This window comes from Felis catus, chromosome B2 (genome assembly GCF_018350175.1).
Source record: "Felis catus isolate Fca126 chromosome B2, F.catus_Fca126_mat1.0, whole genome shotgun sequence".
In the NCBI taxonomy this organism is placed as follows: Eukaryota; Metazoa; Chordata; class Mammalia; order Carnivora; family Felidae; genus Felis; species Felis catus.
This window is the reverse complement of record NC_058372.1, coordinates 147,957,021-147,979,159: the sequence shown is the minus strand read 5'-3', so window position 1 is coordinate 147,979,159 and position 22,139 is coordinate 147,957,021. Positions and strand designations below refer to the sequence as shown.

At 50.2% G+C, this 22,139-nt stretch overlaps 1 protein-coding gene across 6 annotated transcripts in view; it reads left to right on the top strand.

Annotated features, from left to right (window-relative positions):
* Positions 1-7,229, top strand: part of PDE10A (phosphodiesterase 10A) — a 619,063-nt gene extending 611,834 nt beyond the window's left edge. For all 6 annotated transcript variants that reach the window (XM_023254564.2, XM_045058341.1, XM_045058340.1 and 3 more), the window contains one exon: positions 1,383-7,229. In XM_023254564.2, the coding sequence (XP_023110332.1) occupies positions 1,383-1,500 (118 nt within the window). In that variant the 3' untranslated portion in view covers positions 1,501-7,229. The remainder of the gene's footprint in view (positions 1-1,382) is intronic.
* Positions 7,230-22,139: the final 14,910 nt, after the last annotated feature.

Sequence of the window (22,139 nt, the reverse complement as noted above, 5' to 3'; positions counted from 1 at the left end):
GTCAACACTGGGATTCTTCTGTCTCGGCAGCTTTGATGCATTCTTGCTTCGTTGTACTTGGCTGGACCACGTAATCCGTTAAAGGCCATTTTAACCTTCTTAACACTTAAAAAAGTCATCATGTATCATTGGTGTCCGAGGAGAGAGCAAAATCAGTATAGGTCTTTTTTCCGATATGTCAAAAACCCCCTTTAAGCTCCGGGAAAATATCATGCGATAATGTGGCACAGGAGGTAAAACGTTACAGTTTTCAGGTTATGTTTTTAGAGATTGCTTTTGTCCAGAGGCGTCTTCGCGTGCGTGTGCTCTGTATGAATTGTGTGTCTCACGTGGACTTTGTGTGGAAGAAAGCAAGCTGCAAGGCGGGAGATGTTGCTAAGATCTCTTCCCGGTTAACCACGGGAGGCAGGATGTTGGTCCCGCGGTGGTGGCGGCCACACTGTGCCACACTGTTCCGGAAGGTTGAGGGGCAGTGTCTGCAGCATTGAGCTGCACATGCGGAGAGAGAAGGGCCAGGGGCGGGGGGGGGGGCAGCCAACACCCGACACCAGAGGTTGCCAGAGCACGAAGATGGCTTTAGTGCAACAAGGAAACTTCCCACTTTTGTGTCACGTGTAACTTACGGTGAATTTTTATATGTGACACGGTGTTCAGAATAGGACCGCTTTCTGGTTTCGGGTATGACGTGACAGGGAGCCCAGGCGGCACACTGTTTCCACCTGCAGAGCACGGGCCCCTGGCTGTTGGTGCTGTTGGCGAAAGTTTTTGCTGCTGGAGCCTCCCTTCCTTTCCATTTCTCTCCATGCTCCTGGGTAGTACTCCCGACGGCTTGTGCCCCTTTCCAAGTCAGCTTTTTTTTTTTTATGTTTATTTATTTTGAGAGAGAGAGCAAACGGGAGGGACACAGAGAGGGGGAGGGAGAGAATCCCAAGCAGTCTCTGCACTGTCAGCACAGAGCCCGACCTGGGGCTCGAACTCACGAACTGTGAGATCATGACCTGAGCTGGAACCAAGAGTCGGACGCTGAACCGACTGAGCCACCCAGGCGCCCCTCCAGTCAGCCTTTCTAACTGATGAGGAGGTGATAAGTCCCGAGCTGAGCTCTCCTTTTGTACCCTTGCCTGGAGCTCGTGGGAACGGGTGCCCCCCCCCCCAAGCCTTGGTGGCTTGAGGCTCTGCTGAGTAAGTCAAGGTACAGGGCCACATCAGGGAGACCTAGCGGGGTCCTGCGTGGCACAGCACAAAAGCCATTACCGGAGTCAGGAGGGCACCAGAAAGCCCTCTTGCTCAGCTATGCCTCAGGGCGGTGTGGTTAAATTCTGAGACCCGAGTCCGGAAATCCTTTTTCAAGCATCACCTGTGCCCGCATCTCTTATCCGTAGGAATAACCTGAGCCAGTGGGAGAAGGTGATCCGAGGGGAGGAGAGTGCCGTGTGGGTCTCGTCCCAGCCGGGGGCCCACGAGCCATCCGAGAAGCTGCCAGTGAAGATGGGGGACTGACCGCTACGCGACCAGCTGTCCCACCTGAAGACGCCCGTCCTGCTTCTTTGACTTTTCTTCCTTTTATTTTTGGGGGGGGAAACCTACACCTGGTAACTGGGCTGCAGACCTCTTCGACAAGGTGACATCGGGAAACACGGCAAGCGGGTGACTCCCCGCCAGTCTCGTCTGTAACGCATCGTAGACGGTGACCAACCAGGACCACCCCGGGGCCAGATCGGCTGTCCACGTGACCCCGTTTGACCTGTGAACTGGCCTTTTCTAATAGGCGCATATTGCTGAGGCCTTAATGGGATAGGACAACAATCATTCAGAAGGGGGTACTTTTCCATTGTATCTTTCTAGTGAGGGGTTAAAATGGTACTACTCTGATATTGTACTTTGGCTCTAACACCAATGTTGCTTTGACGTTGTTGGTTCTAAATAGGAATTTTTACATATTACTGTTGTGAATGTTTGTGTGTGACCTACTTGTAATTAGCGTGAAGTGTAGCAGACGGCCTCAGGACAAGCGTCATTGAGGGGACAGCGTAAGAAGTGTCTTTCTGCAATCAGCGATGGACAGTAGTCAGATTCCTGTTTCAGAGCCTCGTGAATTAAAAGTTAGGTGGACGAAAGTGTGTTCTTTAGGTTTATACCGAAGGGCTTAGATGAATAGGTCGAACACTGAATGAGGTGGACTTTCTGTCCTGAGAAAAGAGGCAAGTATACACCATAACAAATCTCCGAACCACAAGTATCCACCAAAAAACGGCAAAGAATATTTTTTAGTTGGTGGTGTTTTGTTTTTTTTCCCATCATTGTAGGCAAATTTTCTAAACCCTTTGCATAAAGAACAAAACAAAAGCCAAGCATATGAGTCTTTCTTAACAGACAGGTCTTAGGGGATGTAAAATGTGAATTTTAATAATGATTTCTTTATATTTTCACTTGGTGTCATTGCAAAATTTGAGACTCACACTCAAAATGAGAGGTTTCTTCTACGAATTCTTTCATTAAAATACCATACGTTTCTCTTAAAATCACATTAAACCGTGAAATTTAAGTCGTGTGTAATTTTTACTTTGATCTGCCGTGCCCGCTTCCTGCTCGTCCCCTTTTGTGCTCCTCAGTCGCACTCCCCACGCTCTCCGTCCGTGACCGGGAAGTGGAACCCAGTGCGGATGCTTCGGGGCTAACTTCTGTCCTCTTTCCCCTGCTCGAGGTCAAGGATCTACACCGCAAGCTGTGATTTGGAGAGTTTCTTCTATATAATTTTGGGTAGACTCTTATTACTGTACAACGTAAACGTTTTGAAGAATACACAAGAGTCTGGACCCCTTCGTACAAGGATTACAAGCCAGTCGCTTCTGGTGCCCATTCATGCTGTTGATCTTCAGCACCATGGCAAGGTCACCTCCAAAGCTGTGGTTAGTCCCGACCCCGAAGGAATTCGAGTCTCAAGAAGTGATGGGCTGATTCATAACAAATAGCTTAGCTACTGTTCCCGTGGCAGGAGACTGGCATATTACTTTCAATAAAATCAATTTTGGAAATACTCTTTTACATATTCAGTGATGTACACATTATTATCCATATGGTCTTTGCCAAAAAGATGAAATGTTTCTACAACACGATTTATGTTGTAGAAGAGTTAGCTACATGTAAACGTTCTTATTTTAAAATTAACACTATGTGTTCAGTTTCCCTGTGGGCTTTTGAAAGTTGCCATCTTCCCTACGTGGGGCTCCATTTGCTGTTACGCAATACGAGGTAAAATGAAATACCACTGTAACTAGACACACACACGCGCACGCACGCAGATATACACACATGTATGAAAGGACATATGTATAAGGGAGACAGATGCAAGACATCAATAAAAAGTAAGGGCCCCTTTCTTCAAAAACTGACGCGTGTTGGGAAATGTATATTGTTTGATAAAGAGCGGACTAGAAAACATCCCTTTTCACGTTAGTGCGTTTACGGGATTGGATTCTAAAATGTTGCATGTTTTTCCGCACCCGCATGTATGAAACTGGACCCACCAAATCGAACCTCATTCGCGAGAATTAGTACGGGCATCTAATTTAACTCGACGACTGAAATGCAAGGGACCAGGGGAGGAAGTATCATTTACGATGGGTTTAATTAAAAGGATCTTAAAAGAATGCGTGAATTGGGCTTTTTGATACAGAAAACAGTCATGAGGGGGAGGAATCCTATGGCTATCTTTCCATTTTAAGAGTGCCGTTCGAAGATTATTAGAGAAAGGTCTCGTATTTTGGCATAGCCAGGTGTATTATGTCAGGTGATGTGTTCTTTGAACAACTTTCCGAAGAAATGTAGGTGGATTTATCGATTGGCTGATTTCTCCTAAGGTATCCTCATGATCAAAGCGAAGTTTGAACAAAGGACTACGTTCTAACGTAAACTATGAATATTCCTTAGTACTACTTCGGAATCATAGATTGACCTAAACTGGGCCCAAGATGCAGTGGTATTTAGTCAGTAATCTGCTTTGGAAACAATGCAGTTAGGAGTATTTTTATATTTTGGCAGACAAACTTTTGAGTTCTGTCCTCATCTTTCTCCCAGATCTTTTCTTCAAAGGGCAGATGGCTTTAATTACCAGAAATTTTGACAAGTTTCTCATTAAGGTGGTATTTCATGTGGGGCCAAAATTTCCCTCCACATAAATTTGGTAACCAGCTGTGAGTATGTGCAGCTTGTTCGATTTGTGGAAATTGTTAGTGGTTGTGCTGATGGATAATAGACACAGCTTTGTTGTCAAATGCAATTCGTACATCATCTTCCCCAGAGATACTGACTGTATTTTTTAACTAGAAATTTTCTTGGAAATGCCTGCCAGCAACATGAAATATCGAAGTTAGGCAGTGGAATAAAATTCTAAAAATCCCAAGCATCTTATTAATTAATAGCTGACTTTGGTTTGATTCATTAGAAAAACTTAAACAAATATAAATGGATGTGGAAAGTCAGTCTCAAAAGTGGCCCTTTTATGGGCCGGATTGAGATCCACATCCCAGCCCTCATCACTCTGTGAGGCTCGTCAGAGTCATGGAGGAGAGACGAAGCTGAATCTCTCAGCACAGCCGTCCTCATTCTGGACGCTTCCCTCCGTGGGAAGGCGTCTGTGCAAATGATACGGTGCCGCTCGAGGTGACGTGTTCTCACGGTGACGACGACAGAACTACTTGGAACCTGGATTTATTCAGCGTAGGTTTCCTCTTTTGAGCATGCTTTTTAGATAGCTTTAGATTCTTCTTTTTTCCTTTTCCACACTTAATCTCAGTGAATTTTGCTTTATTGGTATGATTGGGCACTCTAGATATGTTTGTACGTGATACACATAGATGCATAAAATCCTTAGCTACCTGGATTTTGTAATAGATTTAGTTTGACTATTACGTTTCTGGTCTTTTAACTCAAAATTAAGGTTTGAGCTTTAATAGGACTAAATTCTTCACCATGCCTGGGCCTGTGCCTTTATTTTAAACTCTGTGATTTTACGTCTTTATTCATAGAGTTATTGTTTTCTTCTTCTTGCTTAATTATAAGTAAAAACATTTAAAGGGACACATCTATAGTTAATTTGATCAAATTGAATGAATGGGAAGGACCGTTCTCTCCTCAGATTTCTGTCCTTTATTTGATGTCCTTCGCACACACCCTCATGACTGTAACCAATGAACCGTTCAGATGCAGGCTTTTTTGCAAGCATTTCCAAGAACTGCGACACGATTACGGTGTGATTTCATTAGGCTTCAGGTACATACGCATGACTTGGATTTTGAAAATCACTTCTGTATCTGTTTCGGACCTGTGTTTGCTTTCTACGCTGCGCTGGTTTTTATTTGGGGCTTAGTTCTTGAAAGACTCCTTCCTTCGGTCGCACTAGTGTGACCCCTTTGGCTGCAAGTTATCAGCCTGGCTTTAAAAACCTCTGTGAGATGTAAATTACCCGTTCTCGACAGCCCCCCTTCCCCAGCAGTGCGTGGCTGTTCCGTTTTGCCTTCGCTTAAGTGTTTACCCTGAGACGCATTCTGCCGATTTCTTTCAGCACTTCATCTCAAGTTCGAATTAGTGATCCCCCAGGCAGTGCTTCACACTTTGTGTGTTTTGTCCTTTTTTTTTTTGTACTGGATATTTCGGTTGTCTGAAGCATTCGATGCATTTCCGTGACGGTAAAAAAAAAAAAAAAAAAAAGCAGAAAAGAGAGAAAGACGTTTCATTTGTGTTCTGGTTCTAAAGTAAAGGGGTGGGACAAAGAGAAAGAGGTGAATGTTCCCGAAGAAACAATATTCGAAATTCAAAGAAGCACCACTCCCTTCGCTCGCCTGTCAAGTTTCCGCCCCCCTCGACCCCGGGGTGGACCACGGGGCTGTCTACCCAGCGTGCAGTGTGCCCGACCTTCACAGCGAGGGTCAGGAAAACGGGCACTGAACGCGGGCTAGACCCGAGCGTGCCTCTCCCAGGGCGTCGATGAGTGTCACCCGAGGACCCGGACCCCACGTTAGAGCCCAGTCCGCCGTGGCGAGTAGAGACGTCAGTTGGCTCGTGGGGGGTGCCAGCTGAGGGTTTTGAGGTATAGCTGCAGAAGTTTAAAGGGACCGTTTTCATTCCTACTACAAGTTAAGGTTGAAAAGCGCCCCAGCTGGTACTCCGGCCCACCTGAAAGATGACTAGACCCCGGGCGTTGCGACTTGTGGGTGTTTTCTTTAGCCGCTTGAACGATAAGCCAGTCCCGTGCGGTATCTCAAACAGCCTGAGTAAAGCCAGATCGGCAGGATTGTTTCCCATATGATCTGTCTGTGGTGTCTGTTCTGCGTATCCATTTCCTGTGCGCGTGGAAAGGACGATAGACTTCTTTGTAGGAGGAATGTCTATACGATGCCTCCACCGCCTCGCCAGACCCGACCCAGTGACCCGTGTGAAATAACGTGCTCGCCCAAAACACTGTGAAAGTTACCCAAACTTCATGGAAATGCAGCCTCTTGAAACTTTCTGAAGAGGTGGCTTTCTCTGTAAGTCCGTACGAATAGAAGAGATCCTATCTCCCTCCCTAGTCAAGGTACCGAAGAATTTGCTGGCAGTAATCTTGCTGAGCCCACACCGCTAGGGCGTAAGATGGGCTACGAGCTATCAGAAACACGGCGCGCTCGATACGCAGATTTGTGGGGGTGATGGGTCTGCATCCAAAGTTTTAATGGGCTCTCTTTTGGAAGGAGAAAGAGTTTCCGGCTTCATGGTAGTTGATGAGTTGGCAGATTTCAAACCCAATTATTTTGTATGGATGACACATTAAAGATCTTTGTAAAATGCGCAAGGGCAATAATTTAAAGAGGTCTTACCTTGGCATTTATAAATTATAAATATTGTACATGTGTGTAATTTTTTTCACGTTTTCATTTGCAGTCTTTGTACCTAAAAGAAACCTTTACTGTTATGTTTGTATAATAGAACAGTCATCATTTATTATAACCGAGGCCAGTTGTAAATAAACTCATAATTCAGACTGCCGGTATATATGCACATATGGGTGTTACACTGAAAAATGTAGCTTTGTTTTACTCACATGCTTAGAGCAGCAAGAAACCTTTTGTCGATATGTAACTATACATATAAAGTATATATATATGTATGATACATGAAATATATGTAGAGCTGTTCATAATTTTAATGGATATCCTTTGGTGTGAATAATTGAATACAGAGTTTTTAAAGTATCCTCTTTCACGTTTTATCATTTGCGGGGAAGGTAAGAGATGTTCCGTACGTTGGGGAGGACACACGCTGGCTCCACGGAAGCGTGTTTGCAAACACTCAAGCTTTGTCTGCACAGAAAACCCCAGGTCCACGCTGACACGATGTGGTGTGTTTGCCGCAGCCGTTTCCTAGCGGAAAGGAAGAGACCGCCTGAGTGCGATGTGAAATCGTGTAACATGGTCTATGAAGCCCATTGTGTCGTTGGAAAGGTTTGAAGAGTATGTGAGAGCAACTCAAGCATCAGGTTACAAAGCTAATGGCCCTGAGCGCTGACCCTGAGACTTCCAAAGTAGCTTCCCTGGCCTTCGGGATCCCCAGGAACCATCCAAATTGTTGGAGGGGGGGAAGACTCAGGAGCGGGAAGGACTCGTGTCGCACGCACGCGTCTGTGTGCAAGTGCGGGGATTCCTTCTGCTAGGGCGAGGAAAATGTTCTAGGCTAAACCTCACGTAATCTATATACCACGATAAGCACACTCGTGGCTTTACTTTAAACCTCTGCTTCAAGAAACTGTGACTTCTCTGCTGACCATCAGGTGGGCAGGCAAATGATAAATCTTTAAGACCGAAAGGGTGAGGAGTTCAATTGTATATCCACAGACCCTCTGTCACCAGAAAGGTATTAAGACGAAATTCGGGAGCAAACACGATACATGTCTCCTGAAATAAAGACCTGTTACGGTATTAAATATGAGAGTCCACAGCCTTGTGAATTAGACAAAAGTGTAGAAATCCCTTAAAAAGGAACTGCCCCCCCCACACACCCAACTCTTACTAACAGAACGCCCTCTGAGTGCATAGCACCGTATTGTGTTGTAGACAGGAGTTTTGTTCAGTATTCATTTCCCGTGAAACCGAATAAAAAGCATTTACTATCATACATTTCAGGAGCTAACATAGCCATGAACTTCTTTGGTAATTCGGGCTGTAGACTGGTACCCTGGACAGCTGATCCGAATCTGGATCCTTTATATGCCCATGTCCGATTTTTCCACCAGGCTTTTGTAACTCAAGAGCTTTGAGGAGAGGAACGTTTCCCCATTGTACCCATTTCCTAAAGCGAAAGGAACCCTAAAAAGCAACACTTCTCAGGCCAACATGCATTCAACATGCTTACCGGGCACTTGACGTGTGGAAGGAGGGGAATTAGGAGCAGGAGACACCGTTTCCATAGGTTTGGAATTGACCCCTTCACCTCCCCGAAGCCTCTGACACTTGGCCACTTGCCCGGCAGTTAATGTCCACATCGTCACGGTTCCGAGAGAGGGGAAACTACTCATTTACAGACCTGAAAATCTCACACGTTTCATGATTTTTAAACACTTCCCAAATAACACACGGCTGACGCTGTTCTCATGAGAATCCCGAAGCGCGATGCTGGAACAGCAGAGTTGTTCCGTGACCTCTGTGCTGTCTTCCTCTTCTACTCCCTTCTCCCCTCGTCAAACACAAAAAAAGAAGCCTCTCACCGGCTGCATGACAGATTTAGGCTTTTCCCTCACTGATGTTGAGGAGAGAAAGGAAACTGCCCAGAAAAGAAACATCAGGAACGTATGTGAAACACACACTTCTAAATTTTCACACGGTAATTACGCATAATCAGGATTTGGTCTTTCTGACGTCTGTATCACTAATTACGTAGAAGTCTTGCTCAGAAGAATGCTCTTAGCGTATGGGAAAGGCTAAGTCACTGGGGAGAAAATGATTCAGACCTTTCAGCACACGGAAGGACTGAGACACGTGAATAAAATTAAAGTACATCAAGAAAATAGCTTTCCCCTGTTCACCCTGGCAGGCGTCTCTGGACCCGGACTGGCCGTAGACCAAAAAAAGGACCCTATAAAAGGCATGCGTCGGAACACCCCATTTCCTGAGCCTCCTGGGAACTCAGTTGTGTCCACGTGGAACCATGACTGTGGGGGCACTGGTCCAACCTTCCAGCCGCAACGCAAGATCTTTTACGTGCTGTTTCTGATAGATGGTCATCCGACTTCTCACTCCAGGGGTACTGTAATAATGTAATACTCTAATACAAGCTGGACCACTGTTGGACGGCTCTGGTGGCCAGAAAATTCTATCTGAAGTTGCCCAGAAATCTGTAGCTTTATAATTTCTACTCCAAGGTACGAGCGTGTCACGTGGATAAGTCCCCTTCCTCTTCCATCTGACAGCCTTTCAGTTATTTGGCGAAAGCTGTCTCGCCTTCTTTATGCCCGAGTCTTTTTTAAGGTTTTAGAAATGGGGGGCCTGAGTGGCTCAGTCGGCTAAGCGTCCGACTTCGGCTCGGGTCATGATCTCGCAGTTCATGAGTTCGAGCCCCGTGTCGGGCTCTGTGCTGACATCTCAGTCCCTGGAGCCCGCTTCGGATTTTGTGTCTCCCTCTCTCTCTGCCCCTCCTCTGCTTGCACTCTCTCTCTCTCTCTCTCTGTCTCAAAAATAAACATTAGAAAAAGTTTCCTATATTGGACAAATTAGGAACTCAAGGCAAATTGAACATGGTTCTAGAAAAATAGTCACATTTTTGTCACTGAAGTCAGGGCTAATGAAATGTGTATTTGCTCTCCCGGCATATCCCATCCCCGGTTTCACATTTCTGGTTCCAGTGGTTCAGAGAATTCCTTAGATTGTTCTTTACACAGGCCAGCCGAGACACCCCCCCTACGTGCTGTCCCGACAGACAGGATTCACGGAGGAGCTGATATCTCGGTCCACACAGCACAGTGAGGTGCAGCCACCACCAACGGAATTATTCAAATTCCCTAAAGTTGCTTTTCTTTCAGAATAAAAGTGCTACTCCTGTTCGATGCCCTGCTAGCATTCAGAGTCTCTCGGGGTCGGCCCAGCTGTATTAGTCGTTATTTCTGTGTTGCTCCTGAGAAACAGAGCCGGTGGGATATCTACACGTACACGTTACACATATGTGTGTATGTGTGTGTGTGTGTGTGTACATCCCATTGGTTCTGTTTCTCAGGAGAACCCTGACTGACACACGCACACACACACACACACACACACGCATTTATTATGACTGGCTCCCACGGTGTTGAAAGCCGAGGAGTCCCGTGACCAGCCACGTGCAAGCTGGAGGCCCCGGAAGGCTGTGGTTTACGTTCTAGTCCAAGGGCAGGAGAGACCGATGTTCCAGCTCCGGGTCGGGCAGAGAGAGCGAGATTCCCCTTTTTCCTCCTTTTGCTCCGCTCAGGCCTCCAGCCGGTGGGAGGGGCTGGCCCCCCCCTGGGAGGACAGCCGGGCGCGGGCAGTTCACCGATTCCAGCGCCGTTGTGGTCCAGCCAGCCACACCCCGCCCCGGACACACCTGGACCGATGCTCAGCCAGATGCTGACACATGAAATGAACCGTCACACCACGATTTGCTCTCCCCTCGCAGGGCGCTTACTGTTTGTAAAAAGTCTCCAACGCACAGAGCCCTCCCAGGATATCTCTGCTCTTTTTAAATCTGTTTGTCTTGCCTTTGTTTTGCGTCGGCTCCTTTGCAGGCCTCCAGTGTGCTCTGTAAAATTCCAGCCGCCCAGGGCCTTTGCTCTGACGCATTTGGCCGGCCCCGCTCGGGCTCTGGCATGGGGCCGTTTTGCCTTGTGCTCTGCCTGGGCATCATTTCCTCGGCTATGGTGACTTCCCGCCATGAGCCTGGCTCTGTTCCAGACACTGGGCATCCAGCCCCGGGAAAAAGCGAGAGAAGAAGCTTTACTTTCAAGGAAGGGACAGTCCGGTGTGGAAGACGGAGGGGGACAGGTGAGCCAGTGCGAACGTAGCGTGTCAGGTAGGGGCGACTGCAAGGCAGAAAATCAGGGCAGGCGAGAGACAGAGCAGTGACGGACGGTGGTGAACCTGTCTAATGAGACGGCGTTCTGGCAGATAACTGATGGAAGTGACCTTGGGGTAGGCAATAGTCTCTTAGCTATGGCACCAAAACCACCAGCAACAAAAGGAAAAAATAGAAACATCAGACTTCACTGCAAAAAGAACAGTTCTGCTTCAGAGGACGCCATCAAAAGAGTAAAAACTCCACGCACAACATGAAAGAAAAAAGTTGCAAATCACATATATGATAAGGGTCTCGCATCCAAAATACCTAAACCGTTGTTAAAACTCCACGATAAAAAGGGAAGTCACCCAATCGAGAAATAGACAAAGGATTTGAATAGACATTTCTCGGAGGAAGATCTATAAATGGCCAAGAAGCACATGAACAGGCATTCAACATCATTAGTTATTAGGGAACTGCAATGAAAGGCCACATCACACCCACAGAAATGGCTGGAACAAACGAGACACTAACAAGGGAGGGTGGAGAGGTGGAGAAGTTACAGCCACCGTGGTTTTTTTTTTTTTTTTTTTTGCGGGATTGTGGAACAGCGCGGCCACTTGGGAAAACAAGTTGGCACTTTCTCAAAATGTTCACCGTAACGTTTCCCTACAACCCAGCAATTCTACCCCCGGTTCTAGACCCAAGAGAAATGAATACGTAGGTTTACACAAAAGGTTGTACGCAGATGTTCACGGCAGCATCACTCGGAATATCCAAACGGGAAACAAGCCAAGTGTCTGTCACGTGACGAATGGACACTCAAACGTGTTGGAGCCACACGACAGAGTGGCATTCAGTCACAAAAAGGGAGGAAGCGCTGACACACCACGAAGACGACACATCGTATGAGTCCATTTATACGAAATGTTTGGAGCAGGTGAATTCGTAGAGACAGAAAAGCCAGCGGTTGCCGCGGGCTGGCAGGGAAATGAACACGGAGAGCCTCTGCTCGCGTGTGGGCTTTGTTCTGGGACGACGAATGTCCCCTGGAGAGAAGAGCCGTGGGCGCACATCTCTGCGAATGTACCACGAACCACTCCACCGTGGACGCGCCATAGACCGCTGAATGCACACCTTGAAAGAGTGCCTCGTGGGAGATTACATGCATTTCGATAAAACTTTGAAAAAGCATCATGAGTATAATTGATGACTTTCCATGGGATAAGTAAAGTTCTGTAGGTCCGTACTGAGACGCGAAGTAAAAAGGACTGAGTTCATTAGGCAGTTTTGGGGGCGACTCACGCACAAACTCCTTCCTCGGAAAGTCGCGCTTAAAGGGAAAAAGTAAGCCATGAGGCAGGGAGAGCCCATGGAAGGAAGATTCCTGTGAGACTGGACAGCTTCGTGACCCACGTATACATCACAGTCCGCTCACCAATCACAGAGGGAAGGACCTACCGTCACAGCAACAAGACGGCGTGGTAACCACCGCCCCCCACGAGGCAGTGACCAAATCCTACATCACCAGTAAGAGAAGGTATGGATCACCAGCCACGAGGTGTTCTCACCGTCCGCCCTAAACAAAATCGAGCCCTAAACCCAACCTCCACTTGACGGACGACACAGGCCAGCGGGCAAGTTCAACCACAGCACAAAAGGAAACAGCCAGACAAACCCCAAAAGCGGGCAGTTGACGAGACAAATGTCAACGTCATTAACAGAAATGGAAAAGTGGGACCGTTTGTGAAAAGAGACACTTTAGACGGGTGAATTGTGTCGTCTGTAAATTATACAGTAAAGCTATTGAAAAAAGAGGTAACAAATGTATGGATTCGTGTCTGAAAAGGGAGCTATAATTGATATTTTGTGGGTGATTAGGGAAGTTTTAATCCTGGGCTGGGTATTAGCAGACAACCGGTAAGGACTGGGAGTTCTTAGGTGTAAAGACGGCCTGTGCTTTGGGACGAGGTCTGTATTTCAGATGTGTGCTCCAGGACTCAGGGCCAACGACTCATGATGTCTGCTGCTGAGTCACAAGTCTCAGCAGGACGGAGAGAGAAACAGATAAAGCAAATAAGTCAAAATGTGAAGTTTTGCATGTGGGTGGTGGGTACGCGGCTGTCCATTCTACTGTTCTTTTTTGAAAGAATAGCACATGATACCGTCCGTGCGTACGCGTCTGACCCTATAATACAGGAGTACAAAAGTGTTCGATTCATTTTCAAAACCCACATCTGACTTGCAACTCCCTTCCTGCTGGCTGGTGGGAAACTTGCTGTCACGTATCAGCAGGGACTTGAGCTCACGTGAGAGTCCCTGGGCTTTGCACGGAGGGAGTCCTCTGCTCCACACCGGTTCCCGTGAGGTGCCCTTTGTCCAGGGCAGCCGGAGAGCGGCATCAGTGCGGGGCACTCCGGGGGACCCCCTGGACATTCGGGGTCCACTCGGATCTCCTGCACCGCGCCCGGTGCCTTGAGAGCTGGGTGGTCTGGGAAAGCCCCCTACCACCCTCTTGTCTCAAGTTTCGGAGGCTCCTCTCCTGTTCTGCTTCTCCCCTGCAAAGGCTCTTTTCTTCTCCCGGAGCCATGCTTCCTCCCAAGAAATTAGTTTTCCAAAACAAACACCAAGCCCAAGAAAGGAGAGCCATTGCAAACAACCGCTGTCCTCTGCCTGCGTCACAACCCTCCCCAGAGGTGGGGATAGACAAGTCCCCCGAGGACAAAGAAAGATCATACCGCTTGACCTTACCCTGCAATCCCCCCAAAAGCAACTATGTTGGTGCTATTTGAGGACAAAGAGGCTTAGAAAGGGAATAAAACGAATTTGGTTTTCTTAATTTTTTCTAATGTTTATTTTTGAGAGAGAGAGAGAGAGAGTGTGTGTGTGTGTGTGAGCAGGGGGCGGGCAGAGACAGAGGGAGACACAGACTCTGAAGTGGGCTCCAGGCTCTGAGCCGCCAGCACAGAGCCTGGTGCTGGGCTTGAACTCACCAATCATGAGATCATGACCTGAGCCAAAGTTGGAGGCTTAACCCACTGAGCCACCCAGGTGTCCCTGAATTTAGCTTTTTTTAAAAGCATGTTGTCTCATCAGAGTCCTACCTTGAAAGAAAAGAAAAGAACAAAAGGAAAGAAAGAAAAGGAAAGGAAAGAAAAAGAAAGGAAAGAAAAGGAAAGAAAGAAAAGGAAAGGAAAGAAAAAAGAAAAAGAAAAAAGAAAAGAGAAGAAAAATAAGAAAACAGCGTGATCAACTAAGTTTGGGGGCTGCTAGAAAGAAAGAATTGTTGAAGGTTCTCAAAATCCTCCCCCCCACCCCCCGGGTCGGGTGTGAATCCTTCTGGGCTCTCAGAACACGTGCAGTGGAGAAGTGGGGGCGGTCTGGGTCCCTAGGGTGGGGGGGGAGCGGCAGGTGCGAGCCTCTGGGGTGCCAGGGGGGCCCTCCCCCAGGGGACCCAGTGGGGGTGGGGGGAGGGGCGCTGAGCGGACCCAGTGGAGGGGGGGAGGGGCGCCGAGAGGGCCCAGCGGGGGGTGGTGGGAGGGGGTCGCTGAGGGGCCCCAGCGGGGGGGGGTGAGGGGAGGGGCGCTGAGGGCGCCGGGGTGGGGGGGGGGGGCGCTCTCACCCCCCCCTCCCCTGCGCCCTGTCCGCACGGCCAGCGCGCTCCGTGAGTCACTTGCACAGCATCGCTGACACACTTTGCCTTTTTATAGTGACTTAAACTCAGGCTCGAATTCTTCTCTGGGTAACAGTGTCTCCTCCACCCCAACCTCGGGAGAATAATCCTTCCTCGGGCACATGGCCAGGAAAACGCCCCTTGGGAAGACAAAACAAAGAATTCCCCTTTCCTCCACTTTTCTACCCGGACGGCTGCCACGCCGCCCTTCCTGACCATCTGGGCTCGGGAACGTGAAGAAAACCCTGCCTTACCCTTAAGGCCGGTCCGTCGGGCGGGACAGTCACACCTGGGACTCCGGGACTCCAGCGAGGTGAGCTCCCCGCTCCTGCCTAGTTTCGCATCCAGGGAGGGATGGGCCGAGATTCTCGTTCTTAGCGTGAGCAACCCTCAGCTTCCGGTGGAAATACGAGCCGTGCGAAGTAAGGCTAAGCAACAGGAAGTGATCAGCAAGGCCAAGACGTTTTGAACCAGGTGGCGGAGAGTCCCGGTCCCCTTGCGCAGCGCCCTCCGTTTGCAGCGGGGGCTGGGCTGGTGCAGGGCTCAGGCAGCTGAGCAGTTGGCCTGTGTTTGCCCTTGCGCGGGGCCGCCCCCTCGGGGAAATTAAAAGGCCACACCTAATACCAGGATCGCCAGTTTCTGGAAAAAGGCACTCTGGCGAGGGTTCTGGGCCTCAAAGGCGGTGCCACCACGGAATCCCGCGTGGGAGCTGCCGGCTCGCTTTTAGGTGTACTTTCCCCAAGCATCGCGTTGACATCAGAATGACTGGAGGCCCGCAGACAACATGGAGTAGCCGACTGCTTTTGTTTTGTCTCCTGCAGGGACAGGGAGCTCCTGCCCCCCTTGCCTTTGGCAGCTGACGTGTGCCCTTGAGAGGTGTACCCTCGAGAGGTGTACCGGCCACGCGATCCAGCGTCCTCCACCTTGGACACTGTCAACCTTTCCTCCTCCGCGGGCCCCGTTCCTTAAACGTGCTCCGCTCTCTCCCATCATGAAACATCAACCAAAACAACAAAGCCCCAATCCGTGACCATCTGCGGCCCCCTACTCGAGCTGGCCTTCACGTCCTGCCAGAGACGACCTGGGGGCAGCGGGTCCGTCGCGCTCCAGGCCAGTCTCTGCCTTCCATTCACTGCCCAGACTCCAGCCGTCTCTTCTCTGGCCCTGAGCGCGGCCCCGGGAGGCTGAATGGACGTCCCCAGAAGGGTCCGCAGCCTGATGTCTGGAGCGGGAGGGTAGGTCAGGGCCAGCCGGCGGGGTGAAGGCTGCTTTCAGGTGACTTGAGGGTGAGGAGAACGACCCTCCTGTCCACGGGGACCCAGTGCAGTCCCCAGAGGATTTCTAAATGGGAGAGGGGCACCAGAGACGTCTCAAGAATTCTTTCCTGGCCATCGGCTCGGGCCCCCACGAACCCCCCCATACTCCAAAAACCTCATCAGAAAGAATCCACCCGCCCTGGCTTTTTGATGACCCTGAAGGCGGAAGAAGGGGCCAGGAGCCCAGGAATGCAGGCCCGTCTGGGCTGTGGTCGGAAGTGTTGCGGTTTGGGACCCAACAGCCAAGAAGGAATTCTTGAGTCGTTTTGGTAGAAGGAGGTGTTTTTATTACAGCACAGGGACAGGACCTGTGGGCTGCACTGGGGTAGTGAGGAGTGACTGATCTATAAGATTTTCTATCCTGTGGAGGGGAGGGTGATGTTAGGGCTCTAGGAAATTGAGTCTGTAAGTTTCTGGAGCTTGCCTTTTTTGTAAATCATTACACAGTCCTGCCTGACTGTGATCAGTTAGCCATTTGATTTTCCCTCTTCTTTGTTCTCGGGCAGCCGGGAGTGCCCGAGGAGGGTCACACAGATCCCACCCGGGGTGGGGGGGGGGGAGCTGAGGGGTGTGTTGGCTTTGCCCTCAGCTTGCCTTTCGCTCCCTCCTCGTCTGGACCCCAGAAAGGCAAGGGAAGAGATTCTCCCCTGGAGCCTCCCCGGGAACGCCGCCCTGCCCGCTCCTGGATTCGATCCTGTGAACCTGGTCGGAACTTCTGACTTCGTACTGTTGGAAGCTACTAAATTTGTGGTTGCCAGAGCAGCCACGGGAAACACGGAGAGGCCTCTCTGGTCCTCTGACCTGACAGAGTAAGCCTGACGTTGCTTTTAAAAATCGTCGCATCTTGCGTATTTCCTTCACGGTTTAATTGCAGATTTTTCCCTCCCTCACCAGCCAATCGGCAGCTTCGTATCGGCGGGGGCCCGAGGTGCGGTAACACTGATCGATGCCACTTCTTTGGGGGAGAGGAAGCGGGGGTGGGGTGGGGCTGGGGTGGCGGGGGGGCAGGCATCCTTGACGGAGGGCAATGGAGCGAAGGCCGGACTTTGCTGCAGCTCCCCGCCTCCAGACAGGAGTCCTGAGTCACTGAGGCTCGCAGACTGTGACAGTCCCCCAGCGCCAACAAGGCCTTCCTTTACTGTCTTACCACGATACCTCCGCTCTGGTTAGTGTTACTGCCCTCGGGTAACCATAACCCCCCCCACCCCAGATGCGAGTTAGCGAGCATCATTCAAACGTGGCCCGTTCCCCTGAAGGCGTTCAAGACAAATGTTTTGCTAGAATAAATAAAGAAGTAAAGTAAATAAACTTAACAGCAGCTAGTCCCTCGAGGTCCTGGAAGCCTTGCTTCCAAATTCCTTAGAGACCTTCTTATCCCTCACCCCCGCTAATCAAAAAGTATATAATCAGTCACTCCTCATGACCCCAGGGCAGCTCTTTCTGCCCACGGGTCCCGTCCCGTGCCATAATAAAAACACCTCTTTTTGCACCAAAAACGTCGTCTCGAGAATTCTTTCTTGACCGTCGGCTCCGGGCCCCACATCACCTCCCTGTGGCGGGTACCGGTGGACCCAGCCTCCGTGGAGGACAGTCCCGTTCCCTGCATATTCTCACACCGAAGGAATGATCTAAAGGCAAGTGCAGGAGTTCAATACAAAAGAGCGGAGACAGAAGACCCGTCAGTTAATTGTGTGCTGATTATACATAGAATGGAATACGATACAGCTGTTTTAAAAGTCAGGTTCTTGGGGGCACCTGGGTGGCTCGGACGGTTGAGCATCCAACTCTTGGTTTCAGTTCTGGCCATGATCTCATGGTTCGTGGCTTTGAGCCCCACATCGGGCTCTGCTCTGACAAGCAAGGAGGCTGTTTGGGATTCTCTCCCTCTCTCTCCCTCACTGCCCTTCCACATCTCTCCCTCAAAATAAACTTAAGAAAGAAAAGAAAAGGCCCTATAGGTACAGTTGTGGGATGATTTCCAAAATGTTTTTGTAAGAGAAGGACTGTGGGTCCAGGATGGAGAGAGAGGCCGGCCGAGCTGTGTGCAGGGGAAGCGTGGAGGGGGGTCGCTGCGCCCACCCGTGTGGGCCCGCCTGCCTCCTGGAGGCTACCCAAGGGATGTGGGTCGTCTTTGAGGACAGGCTAGAGGCTCCGGAGGAAGGAGGGGTTGGTAGGCGGAGTTTTCATCCCTCACTTAATGGCTGAAATTCTTCTGGAAAACCACGCTGTTAGGTGAAAAGCCATCACATCAAAAATATTTCCAGGGGTGCCTGGGTGGTGCAGTCGGTTAAGCGTCCGACTTCAGCCAGGTCACGATCTCGCGGTCCGTGGGTTCGAGCCCCGCGTCAGGCTCTGGGCTGATGGCTCAGAGCCTGGAACCTGTTTCCGATTCTGTGTCTCCCTCTCTCTCTGCCCCTCCCCCGTTCATGCTCTGTGTCTCTCTGTCCCAAAAATAAATAAACCTTGAAAAAAAATTAAAAAAAAATATTTTCATTGTTTTTAATGACACATCCTGGCCCAAGGCAGCAATTTTCACAGGTGAGACAAACATTTGGATGGAACGCTGAAACAGTTTTAGACAGGTAGCAACTGGCAGTTTGAAAGGAAAGACATGTCAGGGCGCCAGGGGGCGGGGGATCAACCTGTGAGCCTGGGGCTCTTGATCTGGACTCAGGTCAGGAGCTGACACTTCATGAGATGGAGACCCCAGTCGGGCTCTGAGCCAGCAACAGCACAGAGCCTGCTTGGGATTCTCTCTCTCCCTCTCCCTCTGCCTCTCCTCTGCTCTCTCTATCTCAAAATAAACTTTAAAAAAAGAAAGGAAAGAAATGCGTTTTTTTTTTTATTTTTTTTTTCAACGTTTATTTATTTTTGGGACAGAGAGAGACAGAGCATGAACGGGGGAGGGGCAGAGAGAGAGGGAGACACAGAATCGGAAACAGGCTCCAGGCTCCGGGCCATCAGCCCAGAGCCCGACGTGGGGCTCGAACTCACGGACCGCGAGATCGTGACCTGGCTGAGGTCGGACACTTAACCGACTGCGCCACCCAGGCGCCCCAAGAAATGCGGTTTTATGTACAAACGGGATGAAGCTTTGTTTTACTTTTGGAGGAGGAGGAGGCCTGCAGAGGACAAGGGTGGGGAGAGTCACGGGGGCCCTTCTGGGGGATCTGTGTCCCTGCTACACCTTCTTCTTCATTTTTCAATCTTCCTGGGTCTTGTCGTTCCTTTGTCCTTACCCGCCACCCCAAAATACAGTTCTTTGCATTAAAGGACCTTTGGGGCAAAAATCTAGGAGACAGCGCCCCTTGCGGCAGACACGGGCCCGGCGGGAGACCCTCCCCTCCCGGGGTCAGGCCGCGCTGGGTTGGCGACCGACCTGCACCTGCCGGCCGCATGCCCTCCCCGGGCGGGTCTCTGACAGCGATCTGCTGGGTCCGGTCAGGGTGAGGGGGCCTTTGCCTTCGACACGTGCCGAGTCAGAGCCAAGGTTTCGCTCTCCTGTATTTTCAAGATCGGAAAAACAAGAACACGTTTGTTTTCCGGGAAACCTTCCATCCGATGGCGACAGAACGAACAGCGGGCAGTCTTCCCGGCGGGCGCGGCCCCTGGAGACGGGAGGGCAAAGGGCAGGGACCCCAGCCCCCTGGGCCCTTGGGTGGATGGAGAGTCCGCTTCCACTGCGTGAGGCCGGAGGGGGGAGATTTGGGGGTGTCGGTGCGTGCAGCACTTTTAAGGGTGCAGAGCTGGGATGCAGTTCCTGACTCGTCACTGCCCCGTTTACCGTCCACAGGGTGAAGCAGCAGGGAGAGGGAAATCTGTGGTCTCCCGCGTGCTGAATTCTCCCCGGGCTCCTTGCGGTGGGCAGGACCGAACTGAGATGCCGTCCGGCCTCTGCAGCTCCCAGACTCCCCGTCGCTTTCCACGTGCTCCTGTCAGGCTGGCACAGACTCTCAGCCCACAGTCTCCCTCCCCGGAGTTCCCTAAACACACCACTCTGTCACTCCGGAGTTTAGAAAGCACAGAGGTGCTCGAAAAGTTGTCTTGGCCTTTTCCGTTCGCGCACAACACACTCCAATGGGTGCAAAGGCCGTAACTAAAAACGTTCACTTTTGGCCAAGTACGTTTCCAACCCGTCGGTTGTAATGACCGCACAGGAGGCTCTCCCCCGTCCTGCTGCAGGCCCGTCGTGGGCACCTTGAACGTGGGGTCCTCCAGGAGCACTCCCAGACGTCCCTCCTCCGGGCCCCGGTGCACCTGTCTCCGCGCGCTCCCTCTGCCGCCTCCTGCGCGGAAGTGGTTTGTCTCCTCTGCCCCGAGCGTCTGTAGAGCAGGGAACAAATCGTGCGTGTCGGCATTCTTGGCAAAGTGGCCAGGGCAGACAACGCTTCCTGTTTTCTTCTTGGACCCGGCAGGATGAAAGGATGTGTGGACAAGGGAATTCCCTGGGATGAAGGCCCGAGTCTCCCGTGGAGGCAGGACCGCAGGCGAGGGTTTTAAGATGTGTTCCGGCGCCACCTAGAGCTGAAAAGACGCAATAGCAGAACACAAATCCAAATACCTGCGCGCGCAGTTCGCCAGGCGAGCCCTTCCTGGGGATTCGTTCCTACGAATAGAAATAGAAATCCGGCCTCAAGGAAGATCTGGTTTGCGCAGGTCACTTCATTTCACTGGTAATGATAACTTTCTGTCTCAAACACTGTGTTGAAATCTCTAGCAAATGTTTGGTGTTGATTTGACCACTGGCTTCCTGATTTTTAGTGGATGCAGGGTGGATGAATTTAACTGTATGTGTCCGACCATAAGGGGTCGCTTGGGAGAAACTCAGGTCTTGGGAACAAATACATTAATTTCTTTCTGATCTAAACCAAGACTCAGTAATTCCACGTAGAATAAGCCAAATCCATTCTCGCGCCAGCGTGAGGGCGGCACAGGCTGAACCCTGGGGTGACCCACTGGCCCCGGGGGCCCCCACTTCTCATGGATGTCTCTCCCGAAGCCAGGGAGCCCTGTCCCCTTAGCCCATCTGTGGAAGGAGAGAGGAGAATGCCTCTGTCACCTGTCTGCCTGCCACCAAGTCGGTAAGCAACTCGGAGGGGAAAAGCTCATGGTTTCATCTCAAATGGTTGGTAATACAAACACCTGGATTGCCACATCCCTGACCCTCATTTATAATTAAAGGAATGTGGGGAACACCACTTTTCCTGTCCTGGGTCAGTGCTTAGATGTCCTTACCTTTTGTGGGCATTTTCATGTCAGTATTTCTAGTTATGATCAGATGCCTAAGACTGTGAATGTTGGAGAGAGAGAACCAGGAAAACACTGCCGCTATTATTATTTTTTTTTTTTTCCAGGTCAAATTCAAACGTTCCTAATTATGGACCACTTGAGGTCGCTAGGGTCGGGGCAACTGCATCGTTTCCAAAACGTTCGCAAAGTGTCTGACCAGCATCACTGGGGATAAAAGAAGATTCTGTGCCCACATTTCTCGGACACCGACGCGCCTTAGCATCACTTTCTCCCTGGGGAGCTGGTCAGCAGTTCGGGGCTGCCCGAAATCATGTCTGAGACCAGCCGCCACCACGCCACGCCACTTGAATTCTCCCTGGCTGCAAGAAATTTAAATAGATTTACAGTTTTCAGAGATAGGAAACGTAGAGATTTTTAGCTTTTCCTCCGTTGACACATGTCACAGCCTGATGAGAGGCTGCAAACAGAGGGGCGTTTACATTCTTCTCCTAACTGATCGTGGCCAAGTTTTTACCTCACGTGATCTCAGTTTCCTACTAGGAGAGTCATGGAAAATAACACAAAAATAACTAAGTGATAACTTAGTGACAGGCACCTACTGTGTGCTGCAACTCCTTGTACAGTTGCCTGGGTTGCGCATCGCGCAACCCGCAGGGCTCTATAAAGATGGCCAGCCAAAGACCAGTTGCCTTTTGTGCTCCCCGGGCTTTGGCAAAGTATTAACGTACAAGGGTATTTTGACGGTTATCAAATCGTAAGAAGTGTTTTATTAAAAATGATAATAATACTAAGCCAGGAAATGTAGTACTTCCAGTTTGAGAAGACATATAAGGGAGGAAGGGGCGGAGGGCGGGGCCGGGTGGCGG